This window comes from Salmo salar, chromosome ssa07 (assembly GCF_905237065.1).
Source record: "Salmo salar chromosome ssa07, Ssal_v3.1, whole genome shotgun sequence".
Classification (NCBI taxonomy): Eukaryota; Metazoa; Chordata; class Actinopteri; order Salmoniformes; family Salmonidae; genus Salmo; species Salmo salar.
Genome location: NC_059448.1, coordinates 50366389 through 50383504, shown reverse-complemented (window position 1 = coordinate 50383504; position 17116 = coordinate 50366389). Strand labels below are relative to the sequence as shown.

General features: G+C 43.1%; 1 protein-coding gene across 1 annotated transcript in view; it reads right to left on the bottom strand.

Annotated features, from left to right (window-relative positions):
• The window catches only part of anks1b (ankyrin repeat and sterile alpha motif domain containing 1B), a 323994-nt gene that overhangs the window by 93123 nt on the left and 213755 nt on the right, over positions 1–17116 (bottom strand). The window contains 4 exon segments of the mRNA XM_045722208.1: positions 443–521; positions 5233–5358; positions 5641–6065; positions 6067–6549. Coding sequence (XP_045578164.1) covers positions 443–521; positions 5233–5358; positions 5641–6065; positions 6067–6549 — 1113 coding nt within the window.

The window sequence follows — 17116 nt, the reverse complement described above, 5'->3', positions numbered from 1 at the left end:
CTCAGATAGCAATAGCCATCAGATGAGCCTCTTTGTCTGAGAGCTGAGCTGCCCCAACACACACAATGTGGGTGCGGGTGCATGTGCGTTGGTGGGAGACAGCAGGTTTAGCACATAGCGCAAACAGCATTTCTCAAAGTGGTTACCATGGTAAGGGAATGCTTCACATGCACAGGAGAGGAGAGGCGGGAGGATAGAGATCAGGGGAAATGGAGAGAGAGAGAGAGAGAGAGAGGAGGCAGGAGGATGGGGAAAGAATGGGGAAGATAGAGGGAAAGAGGAGGAGAGAGAGGTGAGAGGGGGAGTGACAGAAGGACAAGTGGGGATGAGAGAACTGAGGAGGAAAGAGGGAGAGATGAGAAGGGAGAGAATGAGATGGAGGAGAAAGGAGGTATGGAAGCTGGGGCTTTCAGTTCAGTGCCGTTTCTGACTATCTGTTTACCTGCATTATTCTCCTTGATCCCTTCTGAGCCCATGCCAGTGCTGATGCCAGCCCCAATGGAGCTCATTATCTTATCAATCTGAATGGAGAGAAGGAGAGAAGTGAGGAGAGAGGAGAGAGGAGAGAGAGAAGGAGAGAAGAGAGAAGAGAGAGAGAGTTGCAATTTAGAAAATGTTCATGCTGTATCTCTAGCTGCCTATATGTAAATTGGTGACATGGTCATTATAAATTCAAATGAATGGCAATCAATCACCTTTGAATTTTATTGAGTTGACAGGCGAGGAGGACAGAGGAGACTGAAGGAGGAAAGGGGGAGATTTGGAGGAAGGAGGAAGAAGGGGAGGGAGAGAAAGGAGGTGAGAAGATGGATGGGAAAGCATGAAAGAGAGAGAAAGAGTAATGGCTTCAGAAGCCTCTGTCTGCCTTTCAGCTCATCTACAGAAGGATTCCACAGCAGGAATCTGACCCTAGACCTGCTGTTAAGCACTCAACTGTGCAGCGCAGCACCATACATCTGACAGGCTCAATGACTGCCTATGGGGGCTACCACATGATTGCCGACTCACTGATCTAAGATCAGAGAGCTCCCCCAAATTACACAATTCCTCATTTTAAAGTAGTCTATGGAATGGGAAAATTGGGATTCCCACATTGGGTTTGAGTACAAAAGCAATATATCACTATTTCCTAAAGTTAGCAACACAGCTAAGAACGAATGGATCCCATGTAGCCTACACTTGTTTACAGCATTGCATCATATTCAGGGTCAGGAAAACAGTACTTTTGTAATTTAAAGGAGAAATCTGCAGCTGAAACAATTACAAAGTGTTCTTCCAGCCACTGTTTCTGTAAGAAGCTGAGGGATGGGACTAGAGAACTATAACCACTTGAATTCATAGAAAGAGCTACGGACTGAACAGACATCAAAATGATAGTTTTAACCATGTTTTGAGGCTATATCGTACCTGTTACATTTCATTTGTTTACAAACACTGGAGTAAAACACGCTTATATTCTGGGTTCTCATGGAGTGTGACAGTTGAACTAAGCTCATGAGGCATTTATAAGTTACATTCTTCAAGAATCAATGGGAACATATAATTGGTTTATAAGTCCAAAAATGGATGCATGTTTGCCTGTTTAAGAGCACTATCCATATAAGAACATACAGATCTTTAGTGAGCCTTCCCTTGTGGGCAGCCTCTTGCTTATAGCAGAACTGTCTCTTGCATTTCTTCTCAAAACAGAACAAACACACAACATGACCAAAAGTATGTGGACACCTGCTAGTCGAACATCTCATTCCAAAATCATGGGCATTAAAATGGAGTTGGTCCCCCCTTTGCTGTTATAACAGCCTCCACTCTTCTGGAAAAACTTTCCACTAGGTGTTGGAACATTGCTGTGGGGACTTGCTTCCATTCAGCCACAAGAGCATTTGTGAGGTGGGGCACTGATGTTGGGTGATTAGGCCTGGCTCGCAGTCGGCATTCCAGTTCATCCCAAAGGTGTTTGAAGGGGTTGAGGTCATGGCTCTGTGCAGGCCAGTCAAGTTGGAAGCACATAATCATCTAGAATGTCATTGTATGCTGTAGCAATAAGATTTCCTTTCACTGGAACTAAGGAGCCCAAACCATGAAAAACAGCCCCAGGCCATTATTCCTCCTCCACCAAACTTTACAGTTGGCACTATGCATTCGGCAGATAGCGTTCTCCTGGAATCCGCCAAACCCAGATTTGTCCGTCGGAATGCCAGACGGTGAGGTGTGATTCTTCACTCCAGAGAACACGTTTCCACTGCTCCAGTGTCCAATGGCGGTGAGCTTTACACCACTCTAGCCGACGCTTGCCATTACGCATGGTGATCTTAGGCTTGTATGTGGCTGCTCGGCCATGGAAACCCACTTCATGAAGCTCCTGACAAACAGTTCTTGTGCTGACGTTGCTTCCAGAGTCAGTTTAGAACTCAGTAGTGAGTGCAGCCGAGGAATAGAAGTTTTACGCGCTTTACGCTTCAGTTCTGTGAGCTTGTGTGTCCTACCACTTTGTGGCTGAGCTGTTGTTGCTCCTAGACGTTTCCACTTGACTATAACACCCCTCACAGTTGACCGGGGCAGCTCTAGCAGGGCAGAAATTTGACAAACTGACTTGTTGGAAAGGTGGCGTCCTATGACGGTGCCACGTTGAAAGTCACTGAGATATTCAGTACAGGCCATTCTACTGCCAATGTTTGTCTTTGGAGATTGCGTGGCTGTGTGCTCGATTTTATACACCTGTGAGGTGTGGCTGAAATAGACAAATCTACTCATTTGAATAGGTGTCCACATAGTTTTCTATATAAAGATTAGATTTTCTTTCTTTTCCCATTCTGTGTTTTCCCGAAGCAGGTAATTAAATACGACCCTTCTCTGAATAATTGCTGCAGATTAATAGAAGAATCTGTAGGTAATTTATCATCATCATTCAGCCTCTATAGAATTGTATGGGGTGTGCAATGTATGGCAAACCATCGCTAATGAATGGAAAACTGGGATCGTCACAGCCCTACTATACAGCATGTGAAAAACTGGGATCGTCACAGCCCTACTATACAGCATGTGAAAAACTGGGATCATCACAGCCCTACTATACAGCATGTGAAAAACTGGGATCATCACAGCCCTACTATACAGCATGTGAAAAAGTGGGATCATCACAGCCCTACTATACAGCATGTGAAAAACTGGGATCATCACAGCCCTACTATACAGCATGTGAAAAACTGGGATCATCACAGCCCTACTATACAGCATATGAAAAACTGGGATCATCACAGCCCTACTATACAGCATGTGAAAAACTGGGATCATCACAGCCCTACTATACAGCATGTGAAAAACTGGGGTCATCACAGCCCTACTATACAGCATGTGAAAAACTGGGATCATCACAGCCCTACTATACAGCATGTGAAAAACTGGGATCATCACAGCCCTACTATACAGCATGTGAAAAACTGGGATCATCACAGCCCTACTATACAGCATGTGAAAAACTGGGATCATCACAGCCCTGCTATACAGCATGTGAAAAACTGGGATCATCACAGCCCTGCTATACAGCATGTGAAAAACTGGGATCATCACAGCCCTACTATACAGCATGTGAAAAACTGGGATCATCACAGCCCTACTATACAGCATGTGAAAAACTGGGATCATCACAGCCCTACTATACAGCATGTGAAAAACTGGGATCATCACAGCCCTACTATACAGCATGTGAAAAACTGGGATCATCACAGCCCTACTATACAGCATGTGAAAAACTGGGATCATCACAGCCCTACTATACAGCATGTGAAAAACTGGGATCATCACAGCCCTACTATACAGCATGTGAAAAACTGGGATCATCACAGCCCTACTATACAGCATGTGAAAAACTGGGATCATCACAGCCCTACTATACAGCATGTGAAAAACTGGGATCATCACAGCCCTACTATACAGCATGTGAAAAACTGGGGTCATCACAGCCCTACTATACAGCATGTGAAAAACTGGGATCATCACAGCCCTACTATACAGCATGTGAAAAACTGGGATCATCACAGCCCTACTATACAGCATGTGAAAAACTGGGATCATCACAGCCCTACTATACAGCATGTGAAAAACTGGGATCATCACAGCCCTACTATACAGCATGTGAAAAACTGGGATCATCACAGCCCTACTATACAGCATGTGAAAAACTGGGATCATCACAGCCCTACTATACAGCATGTGAAAAACTGGGATCATCACAGCCCTACTATACAGCATGTGAAAAACTGGGATCATCACAGCCCTACTATACAGCATGTGAAAAACTGGGATCATCACAGCCCTACTATACAGCATGTGAAAAACTGGGATCATCACAGCCCTACTATACAGCATGTGAAAAACTGGGATCATCACAGCCCTACTATACAGCATGTGAAAAAGCCAAATGATCATACACATCAATTAGATCACACATGTCAAACACACCCAGTATATTAGCCAATCAGCTTAAGTGTTTTGTTGCTATGTTCAGGAGTGCAGAATCCAGTCTAGAACAAGGCTCTACACTAATGATGATGTTTTGGACTGTAAAGTGGCAATTAGTGAGGTTGATATCTTTCTAATGAATTGTATAGGCTGATTATATGTGTATGGAAGAGGTGGCTTAATGTGTGTGTGTTCCTGGGTGTGAAGCTGGACTCCTTTTCCTGCATATCTTAACATCGGTCACCTCTCCAAACACACCCAAGAAAAGCATTAGTGGTGGTGTGTGTGTGTCTGTCTGTGTGTGTGATCACTGACCAGAAGATCATTTGGCTGTGAGTCAGTGTGTATAATATTTCTCAACAATGGAAATAAACACATGGATCACAATCATGCTTAAAAGTATGTCAGTGGTACCACCACCCGTACACCACCTCCGGACGGACGGACGGACACACACACAAATGCTTTTCTTGGGATGCCTTTACTCTCTCTCTCTCCATCTCTGCATGCATTTTTATACCTTTTTTCTTATTCAATCTCCTCTCTTTTCTTAATTTCCTCTCACCTTTTTAATTTTTTTACTTTATAGAAGAGAAAGTAAAGTAACCTGGACATTCATGTCGTTTTTCTCTTGGAGCAGAAACGAATTGTGTAGAACAGACAGATAATTGACCACATCTTAATAGACCACGTCAAATCATTTCTTCTTTGTTTAAGTTCTAGACATGACATTTCTATCTGACTGAACAGCAGCCACAGCGCTGCTTCTCTCACCTCCTCCCATTCAGCAGTGAAGGAGGGTGTTCTCTCTAGCTGGCCCCCAGGACTGGCGGTGTCCCCTGGGCTAGGGCTTCCTCTCGGCCCCTGGCCCCTAGCCCCCGACCCCCAGTGGTACTCCTCCTGAAAGAGACCGTCAACACACTGTCCATTACATCTACGTTTAACAATGGATCCATCAATTGGATCAATATCATTTATCAAGTTGGACAACTGTCTGTGGCTTGAAGCAAATTCTAAGGTGAGGTTCTGTAACAGTCATTCAGTGTAATAAGCCTGGGGCAGTACTTTTAACCGCAATTAATATTGCAACTGGCATTTCACATAAGATAAAGAGGGAATGGTATAAAATAACAGCACTGTTTCTCCATTAAAACGGGATATAAACAGGACAACAGAACGTACCTGTATGGGCGACACAGCCAGCAGGTTGGAGTCAGACTTGGACAGTGACTTGGAGAGCTTTAAGTCCAGCACACTGCGAGGTATGGATCTCATCCTGCCCAGGGTAAAGGCCCTGTCCTCGTACCCAGACGCCGGTGCACCGTCCCTGGGTCCGCCAGCTCCCGACACACCCCCCCTCACCACCACCGCCTCCCCGTTCCAACCATACGGCGAAGAGGAGGAGGAGGAGGGCGAGGCGTTCTGGGAGTTCTGATTAACCCGGGTGTGGAAGATGGTGCGATAGACTACCTGAGGTTTGGGGGGTCTGTCGTCTTTGAGGGGGTCTTTGGGGGTCTTCACAGCCAACGCCTCGTTTCCTGTGTGTGGGATAATGAGGGGCAGTGGCAGTCCAATTCCTAATTCAAAGGGCTGGGTTACCGAAGCGAGATTGACGTGGTTACTGAGCGTGGTTACCGGGCTGGTGTGGGGGTCCGAGGGGGTGTGTTTTGGGGCTTTGGGGTTGGTGTTGGAGGTGTAGAGGTGGTAGGGTGTGTCGGGCGTCTCGCAGGCCGGCGAGGAGCCGTGGAGGAGGCCGGCGAATTCTACAGGGACGAGGCTCTGTCGTCGGTCGTCTGGTAGTGGGAGTGTATTGGAGGAGGCGGGGGGAGGGTTCTGCTGGTACGGCCTGTCGTCTGGTAGTGGGAGTGTATTGGAAGAGGCGGGGGGAGGGTTCTGCTGGTACGGCCTGTCGTCTGGTAGTGGGAGTGTATTGGAAGAGGCGGGGGAGGGTTCTGCTGGTACGGCCTGTCGTCTGGTAGTGGGAGTGTATTGGAAGAGGCGGGGGAGGGTTCTGCTGGTACGGCCTGTCGTCTGGTAGTGGGAGTGTATTGGAAGAGGCGGGGGGAGGGTTCTGCTGGTACGGCCCGTTGTCTGAGGAGAGAAAACACACACAAGTTAATGTTGGAGTGCACCACACACACATTCCAGGTCCAACATACATACACAGACCCACAGATTGGTTGCACACAGTAACCAATCTTATGAGATCTCTCTCTCTCTCTCGTGCTAACATGGAGACAGTAAAAGGTGCACCACACCCATACCACACCCATATCACACCCATACCACACCCATACCACAACCATATCACACCCATACTACAACCATATCACACCCATACCATAACCATACCACACCACAACCATACCACACCATATCCATAACCATACCATATCCATAACCATACCACACCCATATCACATTCATACCACAACCATATCACACCCATACCATAACCATACCACACCCATATCACACCCATAGCATAACCATACCACACCCATATCACACTCATACCACAACCATACCACACTCATACCACAACCATACCACACCCATACCACAACCATACCACACCCATACCACAACCATACCACACCCATACCATAACCATACCACACCCATACCACAACCATACCACACCCATACCATAACCATACCACACCCATACCATAACCATACCCATTACCATAACCATTACCAATCTAGAAAAACACACAGCAATACAGAGGATCTATGTTAAAACAACTAGAGAAAAACACAGGATTAACCGAGAGAGTTAAAATAAAGGTTAAAAAACAAGAGAGAGAGAAGAATGATAGAGGGAAACATACATCTGCTGCTGCCCTGTCAAGATGCAGGCTCCTACGGTACACACAACACAACTCCTGACAGGTCTGACACGGCTGCCTGGTCAACATCACTGTGTGTGTGTGTGAGAGAGAAAAGAGAGAGAGAAAAGAGAGAGAGAGAGAGAGAGAGACAGAGAGAGCACATGTGTGATGTATCAGTGTGTCTGACCCATTGACTGAGTTCTGTGAGGTGGCCTTAGAGCCAAATGGATGCTTTGAGAGACAGCCACTGTCTGTGTGCAGTGGGGTGAAAGAGGGATTGGGAGACAATCCAGGAGAGTCTTTCTGGTCTAACTCAGAAAGAGAGCTGGCCCGTATATCTATGTATGTATGTGTGTATGTGTGTATGTGCATGCATGTATGTGTGTGTGTGTATGTGTGTATGTATGTTGTATATGTGTGTATATGTATGTATGTGTGTGTGTATGTGTGTATATGTATGTATGTGTGTGTGTATGTGTGTATATGTATGTATGTGTGTGTGTATGTGTGTATATGTATGTATGTGTGTATGTGTGTGATTCTGCCCGGGGATGGTGTACAGTGTTCTATTTAGTCTTTGTGCGCGTACAGTGTCATCCTGAGGTCGCTGAGTACATTTTCCTCCAAGCTTTATTGTCCATTCTTTTCATACACTCAATGCCCTACTCCAATATTCACCACAGATTCACAATAAGATTTGAGAGAGATTAAACTCAATAAACAGACAAACAGATATGCAGCCAAACAGAGCTGTGTGAATCAGTGTGTGTAATATCAGTGAGCAAAACTATGATCAGCAGGACAACATGGTTGTGTGTGTGTGTGTGTGTGTGTGTGTGTGTGTGTGTGTGTGTGTGTGTGTGTGTATAACCAAGTATAATACCTTGGTGGATACACAGACATTTACACAGTACCATGGTGGATACACAGACATTTACACAGTACCATGGTGGATACACAGACATTTACACTGTACCATGGTGGATACACAGACATTTACACTGTACCATGGTGGATACACAGACATTTACACTGTACCATGGTGGATAGACAGACAATTACACAGTAGCATGGTGGATAGACAGACAATTACACAGTACCATGGTGGATAGACAGACAATTACACAGTACCATGGTGGATAGACAGACAATTACACAGTACCATGGTGGATACACAGAAATTTACACAGTACCATGGTGGATACACAGACATTTACACAGTACCATGGTGGATAAACAGATAATTACACAGTACCATGGTGGATACACAGAAATGTACACAGTACCATGGTGGATACACAGAAATGTACACAGTACCATGGTGGATAGACAGATAATTACACAGTACCATGGTGGATAGACAAACATTTACTCCGTACCATGGTGGATAGACAGACATTTACACAGTACCATGGTGGATAGACAGACATTTACACAGTACCATGGAGGATACACAGACATCTACACCGTACCATGGTGGATACACAGAACCATGGTGGATACACAGATAATTACACAGTACCATGGTGAATACACAGAGAATTACACAGTACCATGGTGAATACACAGACATTTACACAGTACCATGGTGAATACACAGACATTTACACAGTACCATGGTGAATACACAGACATTTACACAGTACCATGGTGAATACACAGACATTTACACAGTACCATGGTGAATACACAGACATTTACACAGTACCATGGTGAATACACAGACATTTACACATTACCATGGTGGATACACAGACATTTACACAGTACCATGGTGGATACACAGATAATTACACAGTACCATGGTGGATACACAGACATTTACACCGTACCATGGTGGATACACAGATAATTACACAGTACCATGGTGGATACACAGACATTTACACAGTACCATGGTGGATACAGAGATAATTACACAGTACCATGGTGGATACACAGACATTTACACCATACCATGGTGGATACACAGACATTTACACAGTACGATGGTGGATAGACAGACAATTACACAGTACCATGGTGGATACACAGACAATTACACAGTACCATGGTGGATAGACAGATAATTACACAGTACCATGGTGGATAGACAGATAATTACACAGTACCATGGTGGATACACAGAAATGTACACAGTACCATGGTGGATACACAGAAATGTACACAGTACCATGGTGGATAGACAGATAATTACACAGTACCATGGTGGATAGACAAACATTTACTCCGTACCATGGTGGATAGACAGACATTTACACAGTACCATGGAGGATACACAGACATCTACACCGTACCATGGTGGATACACAGAACCATGGTGGATACACAGATAATTACACAGTACCATGGTGAATACACAGAGAATTACACAGTACCATGGTGAATACACAGACATTTACACAGTACCATGGTGAATACACAGACATTTACACAGTACCATGGTGAATACACAGACATTTACACAGTACCATGGTGAATACACAGACATTTACACAGTACCATGGTGAATACACAGACATTTACACAGTACCATGGTGAATACACAGACATTTACACAGTACCATGGTGAATTCACAGACATTTACACATTACCATGGTGGATACACAGACATTTACACAGTACCATGGTGGATACACAGATAATTACACAGTACCATGGTGGATACACAGACATTTACACCGTACCATGGTGGAAATACACAGATAATTACACAGTACCATGGTGGATACACAGACATTTACACCGTACCATGGTGGATAGACAGATAATTACACAGTACCATGGTGGATACACAGACATTTACACAGTACCATGGTGGATACAGAGATAATTACACAGTACCATGGTGGATACACAGACATTTACACCGTACCATGGTGGATACACAGACATTTACACAGTACGATGGTGGATAGACAGACAATTACACAGTACCATGGTGGATACACAGACAATTACACAGTACCATGGTGGATAGACAGATAATTACACAGTACCATGGTGGATAGACAGATAATTACACAGTACCATGGTGGATACACAGACATTTACCCGGTACCATGGTGGATACACAGATAATTACACAGTACCATGGTGGATAGACAGATAATTACACAGTACCATGGTGGATAGACAGATAATTACAGATAATTACACAGTACCATGGTGGATACACAGATAATTACACAATGTTACTGGATCTCACATGAGTCTGTTGGTTGTAATAATATAATTGGATAATGTTATGCACATATGCATCTTATAATCTATAAATAAATATAAAATAAAAGATTAGTCATTAGCTGGATACATCAGGGGAGATGCTGGCGCCAGGAAATGGATGAAGGACTGGTGTGTGTGCGTATGTATACAGTGTATTCACAAAGTATTCAGACCCCTAGACTTTTTCCACATTTTGTTACATTACAGCCTTATTCTAAAATTGATTAAATTGTTATTTTTCCTCGTCAATCTATACTGCCCTACCAAGCAAAGAGGTAGCAACTGTTCATGGAGTGGATCTGAGAAAAATAGCTTTTATTTACCTTGGTTTCACAGCAACTTTGCAGTTACTGCTAACATGACCCCCCCCCCCCATTTTCTCCAAAACACAATAGAGGAAGGATACTTATCCACATGATTAAGCATGTATTTAATGTGGCAAAAATGACATGAACTAGGTAGGGCAGTATACACAATACCCCATAATGACAAAGGAAAAACAGGTTTTTAGAAATTTTAGAAAATGTATATATATATAAAAAAAAAAAATCTGAAATATCACATTTACATAAGTATTCAGACCCTTTACTCAGTACTTTGTTGAAGCACCTTTGGCATCGATTACAGCCTTGAGTCTTCTTGGGTATGATGCTACAAGCTTGGCACACCTGTATTTGGGGAATTTCTTCCATTCTTCTCTGCTGATCCTCTAAAGCTCTGCCAGGTTGGATGGGGAGCGTCGCTGCACAGCTATTTTCAGGTCTCTCTAGAGATGTTCGATTGGGTTCAAGTCCGGGCTCTGGCTGGGCCACTCAAGGACATTCAGGGACTTGTCCCAAAGCCACTCCTGCGTTGTCTTTGCTGTGTACTTAGGGTCGTTGTCCTTTTGGAAGGCGAACCTTTGCCCGTCTGAGATTCTCAGCGCGATGGAGCAGGTTTTTATCAAGGATCTCTCTGTACCTTGCTTCATTCATCGTTCCTTCAATCCTGACTAGTCTCCCAGTCCCTGTCGCTGAAAAACATCCCCACAGCATGATGCTGCCACCACCATGTTTCCTCCAGCCGTGATGCTTGGCAATCAGGCCAAAGAGTTCAATCTTGGTTTCATCAGACCAGAGAATCTTGTTTCTCATGGTCTGAGAGTCCTTTAGGGGGCTGTAATGTGCCTTTTACTGAAGAGTGGCTTCCGTCAGGACACTCTACCATAAAGGCCTGACTGGTGGAGTGCCTCAGAGATGGTTGTCCTTCTGAAAGGTTCTCCCCTTTCCACAGAGGACCTCTGGAGCCCTCTGAAGGGCCTTGGTCACCTCGCTGACCAAGGCCCTTCTCCCCCGATTGCTCAGTTTGGGCGAGCGGCCAGCTCTAGGAAGAGTCTTGGTGGTTCCAAACTTCTTCCATTTAAGAACGATGGAGGCCCCTGTGTTCTTGGGGACCTTCAATGCTACAGAAATGTTTTGGTACCCTTCCCCAGATCTGTGCCTCGACACAATCCTGTCTCAGAGCTCTACGGACAATTCTTTCGACCTCATGGCTTGGTTTTTGCTCTGACATGCCCTGTCAACTGTGGGACCTTATATAGACAGGTGTGTGCCAACAAAACACATTCCACATTCACAGATGTGACAGACTTAAAATTAAAAAAATATATAAAAAAATATATATATAAAAAATAATAATTTTAAATAATAATAATAATAATATATATATAAAAAATAATAATTTTAATAATTTTAAATAATAATAATAATATATATATATATATAAAAAATGATAATTTTAAATAATAATAATAATAATAATATATATATAAATAAATAAATAAAATATATATATATATATATATATATATATATATATATGCACAGTTTTATATATATATATATATTTCTTTTTAATAATAATTATTTATGTGTATGTATGTGTATTTATATATATATATATATATATATATATATATATATATATATAGGGGTGTGTGTGTGTGTGTATGTATGTATGTATGTATGTATGTATGTATGTATGTATGTATATACATGTGTCTGTGTATATATACACACACACACACACACACACACACACACACACACACACACACACACACACACACACACACACACACACACACACACACACATACATACATACATACATACATACACCCAAATAATAATTATTAAAAAAGAAATTTATATATAAAACTTGCAGCAGCACTATCAAGGTTCTTATTAGCTATTTCCAGCCTTAGCTGAGACGACGAGAAAATAATTCGTTTTTAGATTTTACAGCACCTTACACAACATGTATCTGCTCATGTCCCTAATCACCCCATTCACTCTGTCCAATATGAAATATAGTTGAGTAGTGGAGACCAGAGTCTATCAAACTTGGGCTGTCTCTTGCAGAGGTCATAAGTGAGCTTTTCAAGAGGGAGAAAGTCAACAATCTGGTCAATCCACATTTTAAATGTAGGAGAAGTATTAGAGGCCCACAATAGAACAATACATTTCTTAGCAGTATGTAATAGTCATGTATGTAATAGCAAATGTTCTCTGTCAGGATCAAGAACAAAGTCCTGCTGGGCATTAAGAAGATAGATACACAGGGTCATATCAAACTGTACATCTAGTATTTTCTGTGCAGCAGTATGTATAGATTGCCAAAATCTGGCAATCTCTCTACAGCTCCAAAATACATGCATATAGGTTCCACTTTCAGAGGTACATCTTTTACAGTTAGGAGAAATGTCTGTTTTCATTCTATGGAGTCTCAAAGAAGTGTAATAAAATTTGTACAAAAATGTGTAATTAGATTCTTTCATGTTTACATTAGTAGAGGAGCAGTATACCCTGTCGCAAACCTCCGCCCATAACTCATCACTGATAGTCAGACCAAGGTCCTTTTCCCAGATTATTTTCAAAGGAGTAAAGGAGGAGCCTCCGTTCTCAGAAAGGAGTCTATAGATATAAGATATTTTGCCTTTAATGGATTGTGCTGTGACAAGAAGGGTTTCAACTTCATTCAACTGAGTTTTTAAATGGATCTTGGCACATTGAATTCACTGCAGAGCTCTTGAAAGGATTTCAGTGTAGTGGTTTTCTGATGAAATAGGTCTGAAAAGGTCCTGATTCCTAGAGTATGCCAAAGATTAAAGTTGGCATCCCTCAGGGCTTTTGGCAAGTCTCGGTTGCCTACTATAGGCGAGTGAGAACATATTTGGGAGGAAATGCCCAGGTATTTCTTACAGTCCCTCCATGCTAGTAGGGTTTTGGCTATGTTGCTCACTTCACTAAAGTTATTAATGAATATAATTGAGCTTAGGGGCAATGAACCACAGGATTGGGCTTCTATCTGAATCCACGTTGACTCTTGTCTGTTTGTGATCCATGTTAGCATGTTGTGGATTTGGGCAGACCAGTAGTACAATTGAAGGGAGGGAAGGGCAAAACCACCCTTAGATTCAGGTTTCGATAGAGTGGAGAACTTGATCCTAGGTTTTTTATTGCCCCATATAAATTTGGTGATGCTTTGGGTAGTTGTTTTTAAAAAGGAAACTGGGAGATGGCATGGGAGCATCTGAAATAAATAGTTCAGTCTAGGGAGGATGTTCATACGGATGACATTAATTCTTCCTACTAAGCTAATTGGGAGGGAGATCCAGGTTTGGAGATCGTTCTTGATTCGATCCAGGAGTGGAAGATAATTTTCCTTGAAAAGGCTATTCAGATCTGGTGTTATGAAGATCCCAAGGTATTGAAACCCCTATGTCTTCCATTGGAATGGACATAGTGTCTTCATAGAGCTGGTGAGTGTAATATTGAGAGGGCAGACAGTGGATTTGTTAAAATTTATCTTATAACCTGAAAACCTGCCATACTGAGCAATTGTGTCTAAAATGGGAGGGAGCGATTTCTCAGGGTTGGATATGTAGAGCAAGACATCATCCGCGTAGAGCGAAATCTTGTGCTGCAGGCCGCCTGCAGAAACACCCATAATACTTGGATTGCTCCTTATCAACTCTGCCAGAGGCTCCGCCCCCAACAAGTAGAGCAGGGGGGGACAGCGAGCACCCTTGTCTTGTGCCCCGTCCCAAAGGGAATCTGTCAGAGTTCAGTCCGTTAGTAGTCACCATGGCATTTGGATGAGAGGATAGTTTTGATCCATTTAATAAAGTTTGGGCTCATATTGAACTTTTCTAAGACTGAGAACAGAAAGCTCCACTCCATCCTGTCGAACGCCTTCTCAGCATCCAGTGAAGCCAGCAGGACAGGGGTCTTCTGTGCGTTTACTTGATCAATAATATCAAAAAGACGGCGAATGTTATCAGAAGAGTATCTGTCTCTAATAAATCCAGTTTGGTCCGCTTTTATTATTTTGGGAAGAAGAGTGTTTAGTCTTTGGCGAGCAATTTGGTAATTAATTTGTAGTCGAAATCCAACAAGCTTATGGGCCGGAAGGACGAGCAGGATAGAGGGTCCTTGTCTTTTTTGAGCAACACTGTAATGCGAGCTGTGTGCATTGAGCATTGGCATGAAAATAGGGCTAAGCTGGGGCCAAAAAGCTTTATAGAACTCTCTGGGGAATCCATCTGGGCCTGGGGACTTATTAGGGGGCATGGAGGTAATTGCCTCCAGGACCTCCTCAGGAGTGAAGGGGGAGTTGAGATCTTCTCGGTCGGTCTCTGATAGTTTAGGTAGCGAGAGTCCCTCTAGGAAGGAGTGGAGTTCTGCCTCCGTGTGTCACGCCCTGACCTTAGATTGCCATTTATTTTCTATTTTTTGGGTTAGGTCAGGGTGTGATGTGGGGTGGGCAATCTAGTTTGTCTATTTCTTTGTGTTTAGCCGAGTATGGTTCCTAATCAGAGGCAGCTGTCTATCGTTGTCTCTGATTGGGAATCATACTTAGGCAGCCCTTTTTCCCACGTTCAGTTGTGGGATCTTGTTTTTGTATTGCTCAGTGAAGCCTGCAGAACATGACGTTCGTGTTTCTTTGTTTATTGTTTTTGTATGGTGTTCTGAGTATAATAATAAATATTTATCATGAGCACTCAACATGCTGCACCTTGGTCTACTCCTTACGATGATCGTCACACCGTGTGTTTTCTCTCAGAGGTATATAGTTTGCAGTAAAAATCATGAAAAGTTAAATGTATCGTTTTTGGGTCATATGTGACCTCGTCCTCTGCTGTTCGGATGATCGCACGCTCTGACTGCTCTTTTTTAAATTGGTAAGCAAGCGATCTACTCGGCCTATTGCTATACTCATGGTATTTCTGTTTAGTAAAGAAAACTATTTTTTTATCTCCCGAGTATATTCCAAATTCAGTTTGGCTTTGGCTGCTTTACGTTGACTCCAGGAGGTGCTGTCTGGGGAATGTTTATGTACTTTTTCACAGCGTTCCAGCTCCCTCTCAAGATCTAGCCTGTGTGCTTCCATTGCTTTTTTCTTAAAGGAAGCATATGCAATTAGATGACCTCTTAGTGTGGCTTTAGCAGCATCCCATATTGTGGCCAGAGAAACAGGAGAATCTTTGTTGTCTTGTGTGTAGTTGTCTATCCATGTAGTTACCAATGTATGGAACGCTTCGTTTGATAACATGGAGGTGTTGAATTTCCAGCTCTTTGACCTCGGGATGTTTTTGCAGAGGTCAAAGCGGAGGTGGACAAAGGCGTGATCTGAAAGTGCTATGGGTCCAATTGTACACGTGGCTGAATTTATGAAACTCTTTGGGATAAAAATGTAATCTATATGGGAGTAGGTGTTATGGACATTAGAGTAGTATGTATAGTCCATAGATGAGCTATTAGTCTCTCTCCAGATATCTATCAGTCCCATCTCTTTAGTAAGAGAGTTCAACATCTTTGCAGATTATTTTTCAGAGTAAAGTACGTTATTTTACTCAGTTCTGTTTACTGCGCCTGACTCCGTCCTCAACTCTGCACAACTGACACTTGACAACGTCTCCCCCTCCCCACCAAAGAAATGCCTCATCCTCTCCGCATTGAGTAAATGACAACGTAGCCCCCGTCCAGACCACATTAAAAGAGGGAGACAATAAAATCAATAGCCCAGCCTACATATACCTCCCCGAAGGGAACCACAAGTAATAATAGCAACAAAAAAAGGGAAATAAAAGTAGGCTGAAACGTTAGTAGGCCTAGGTTAGGCTATAGAGCCTATCCCTCTCAGCTAAAGGAAAATAAATATAGATTAGCCGGCTATAATGACATTTAGCGGGGCAGGTGGGTCTTTGGATGTCGGCTATATGTTTTCTTACCTCCTTTAGTAATAACAGTAATCGCATTTAGTCATTGGTCCATTTCTCATTGACCAGGATTGTCTTTCAAAAAGCGTTTTGCCTCTTCGGGAGTTTTGAAGTGTCACAGGGCTCCTTGGTGAAGAATTCTGACCTCGTTTGGGTATTTGAATCCCCTAAAGATGCCTCGGTCAATGGAGTATTTCTTCATCTCGTCAAACTCTCGGCGCTTTCGGCGTATTCCAGCTGACAGGTCCTGGTGTAAAGTGAGTTTGGCGTTTCGCACTGTAATGGTGTTGATTTTCACCGCCTGTAGGACTTGTTCCTTGTCGGTGCATCTCAGGA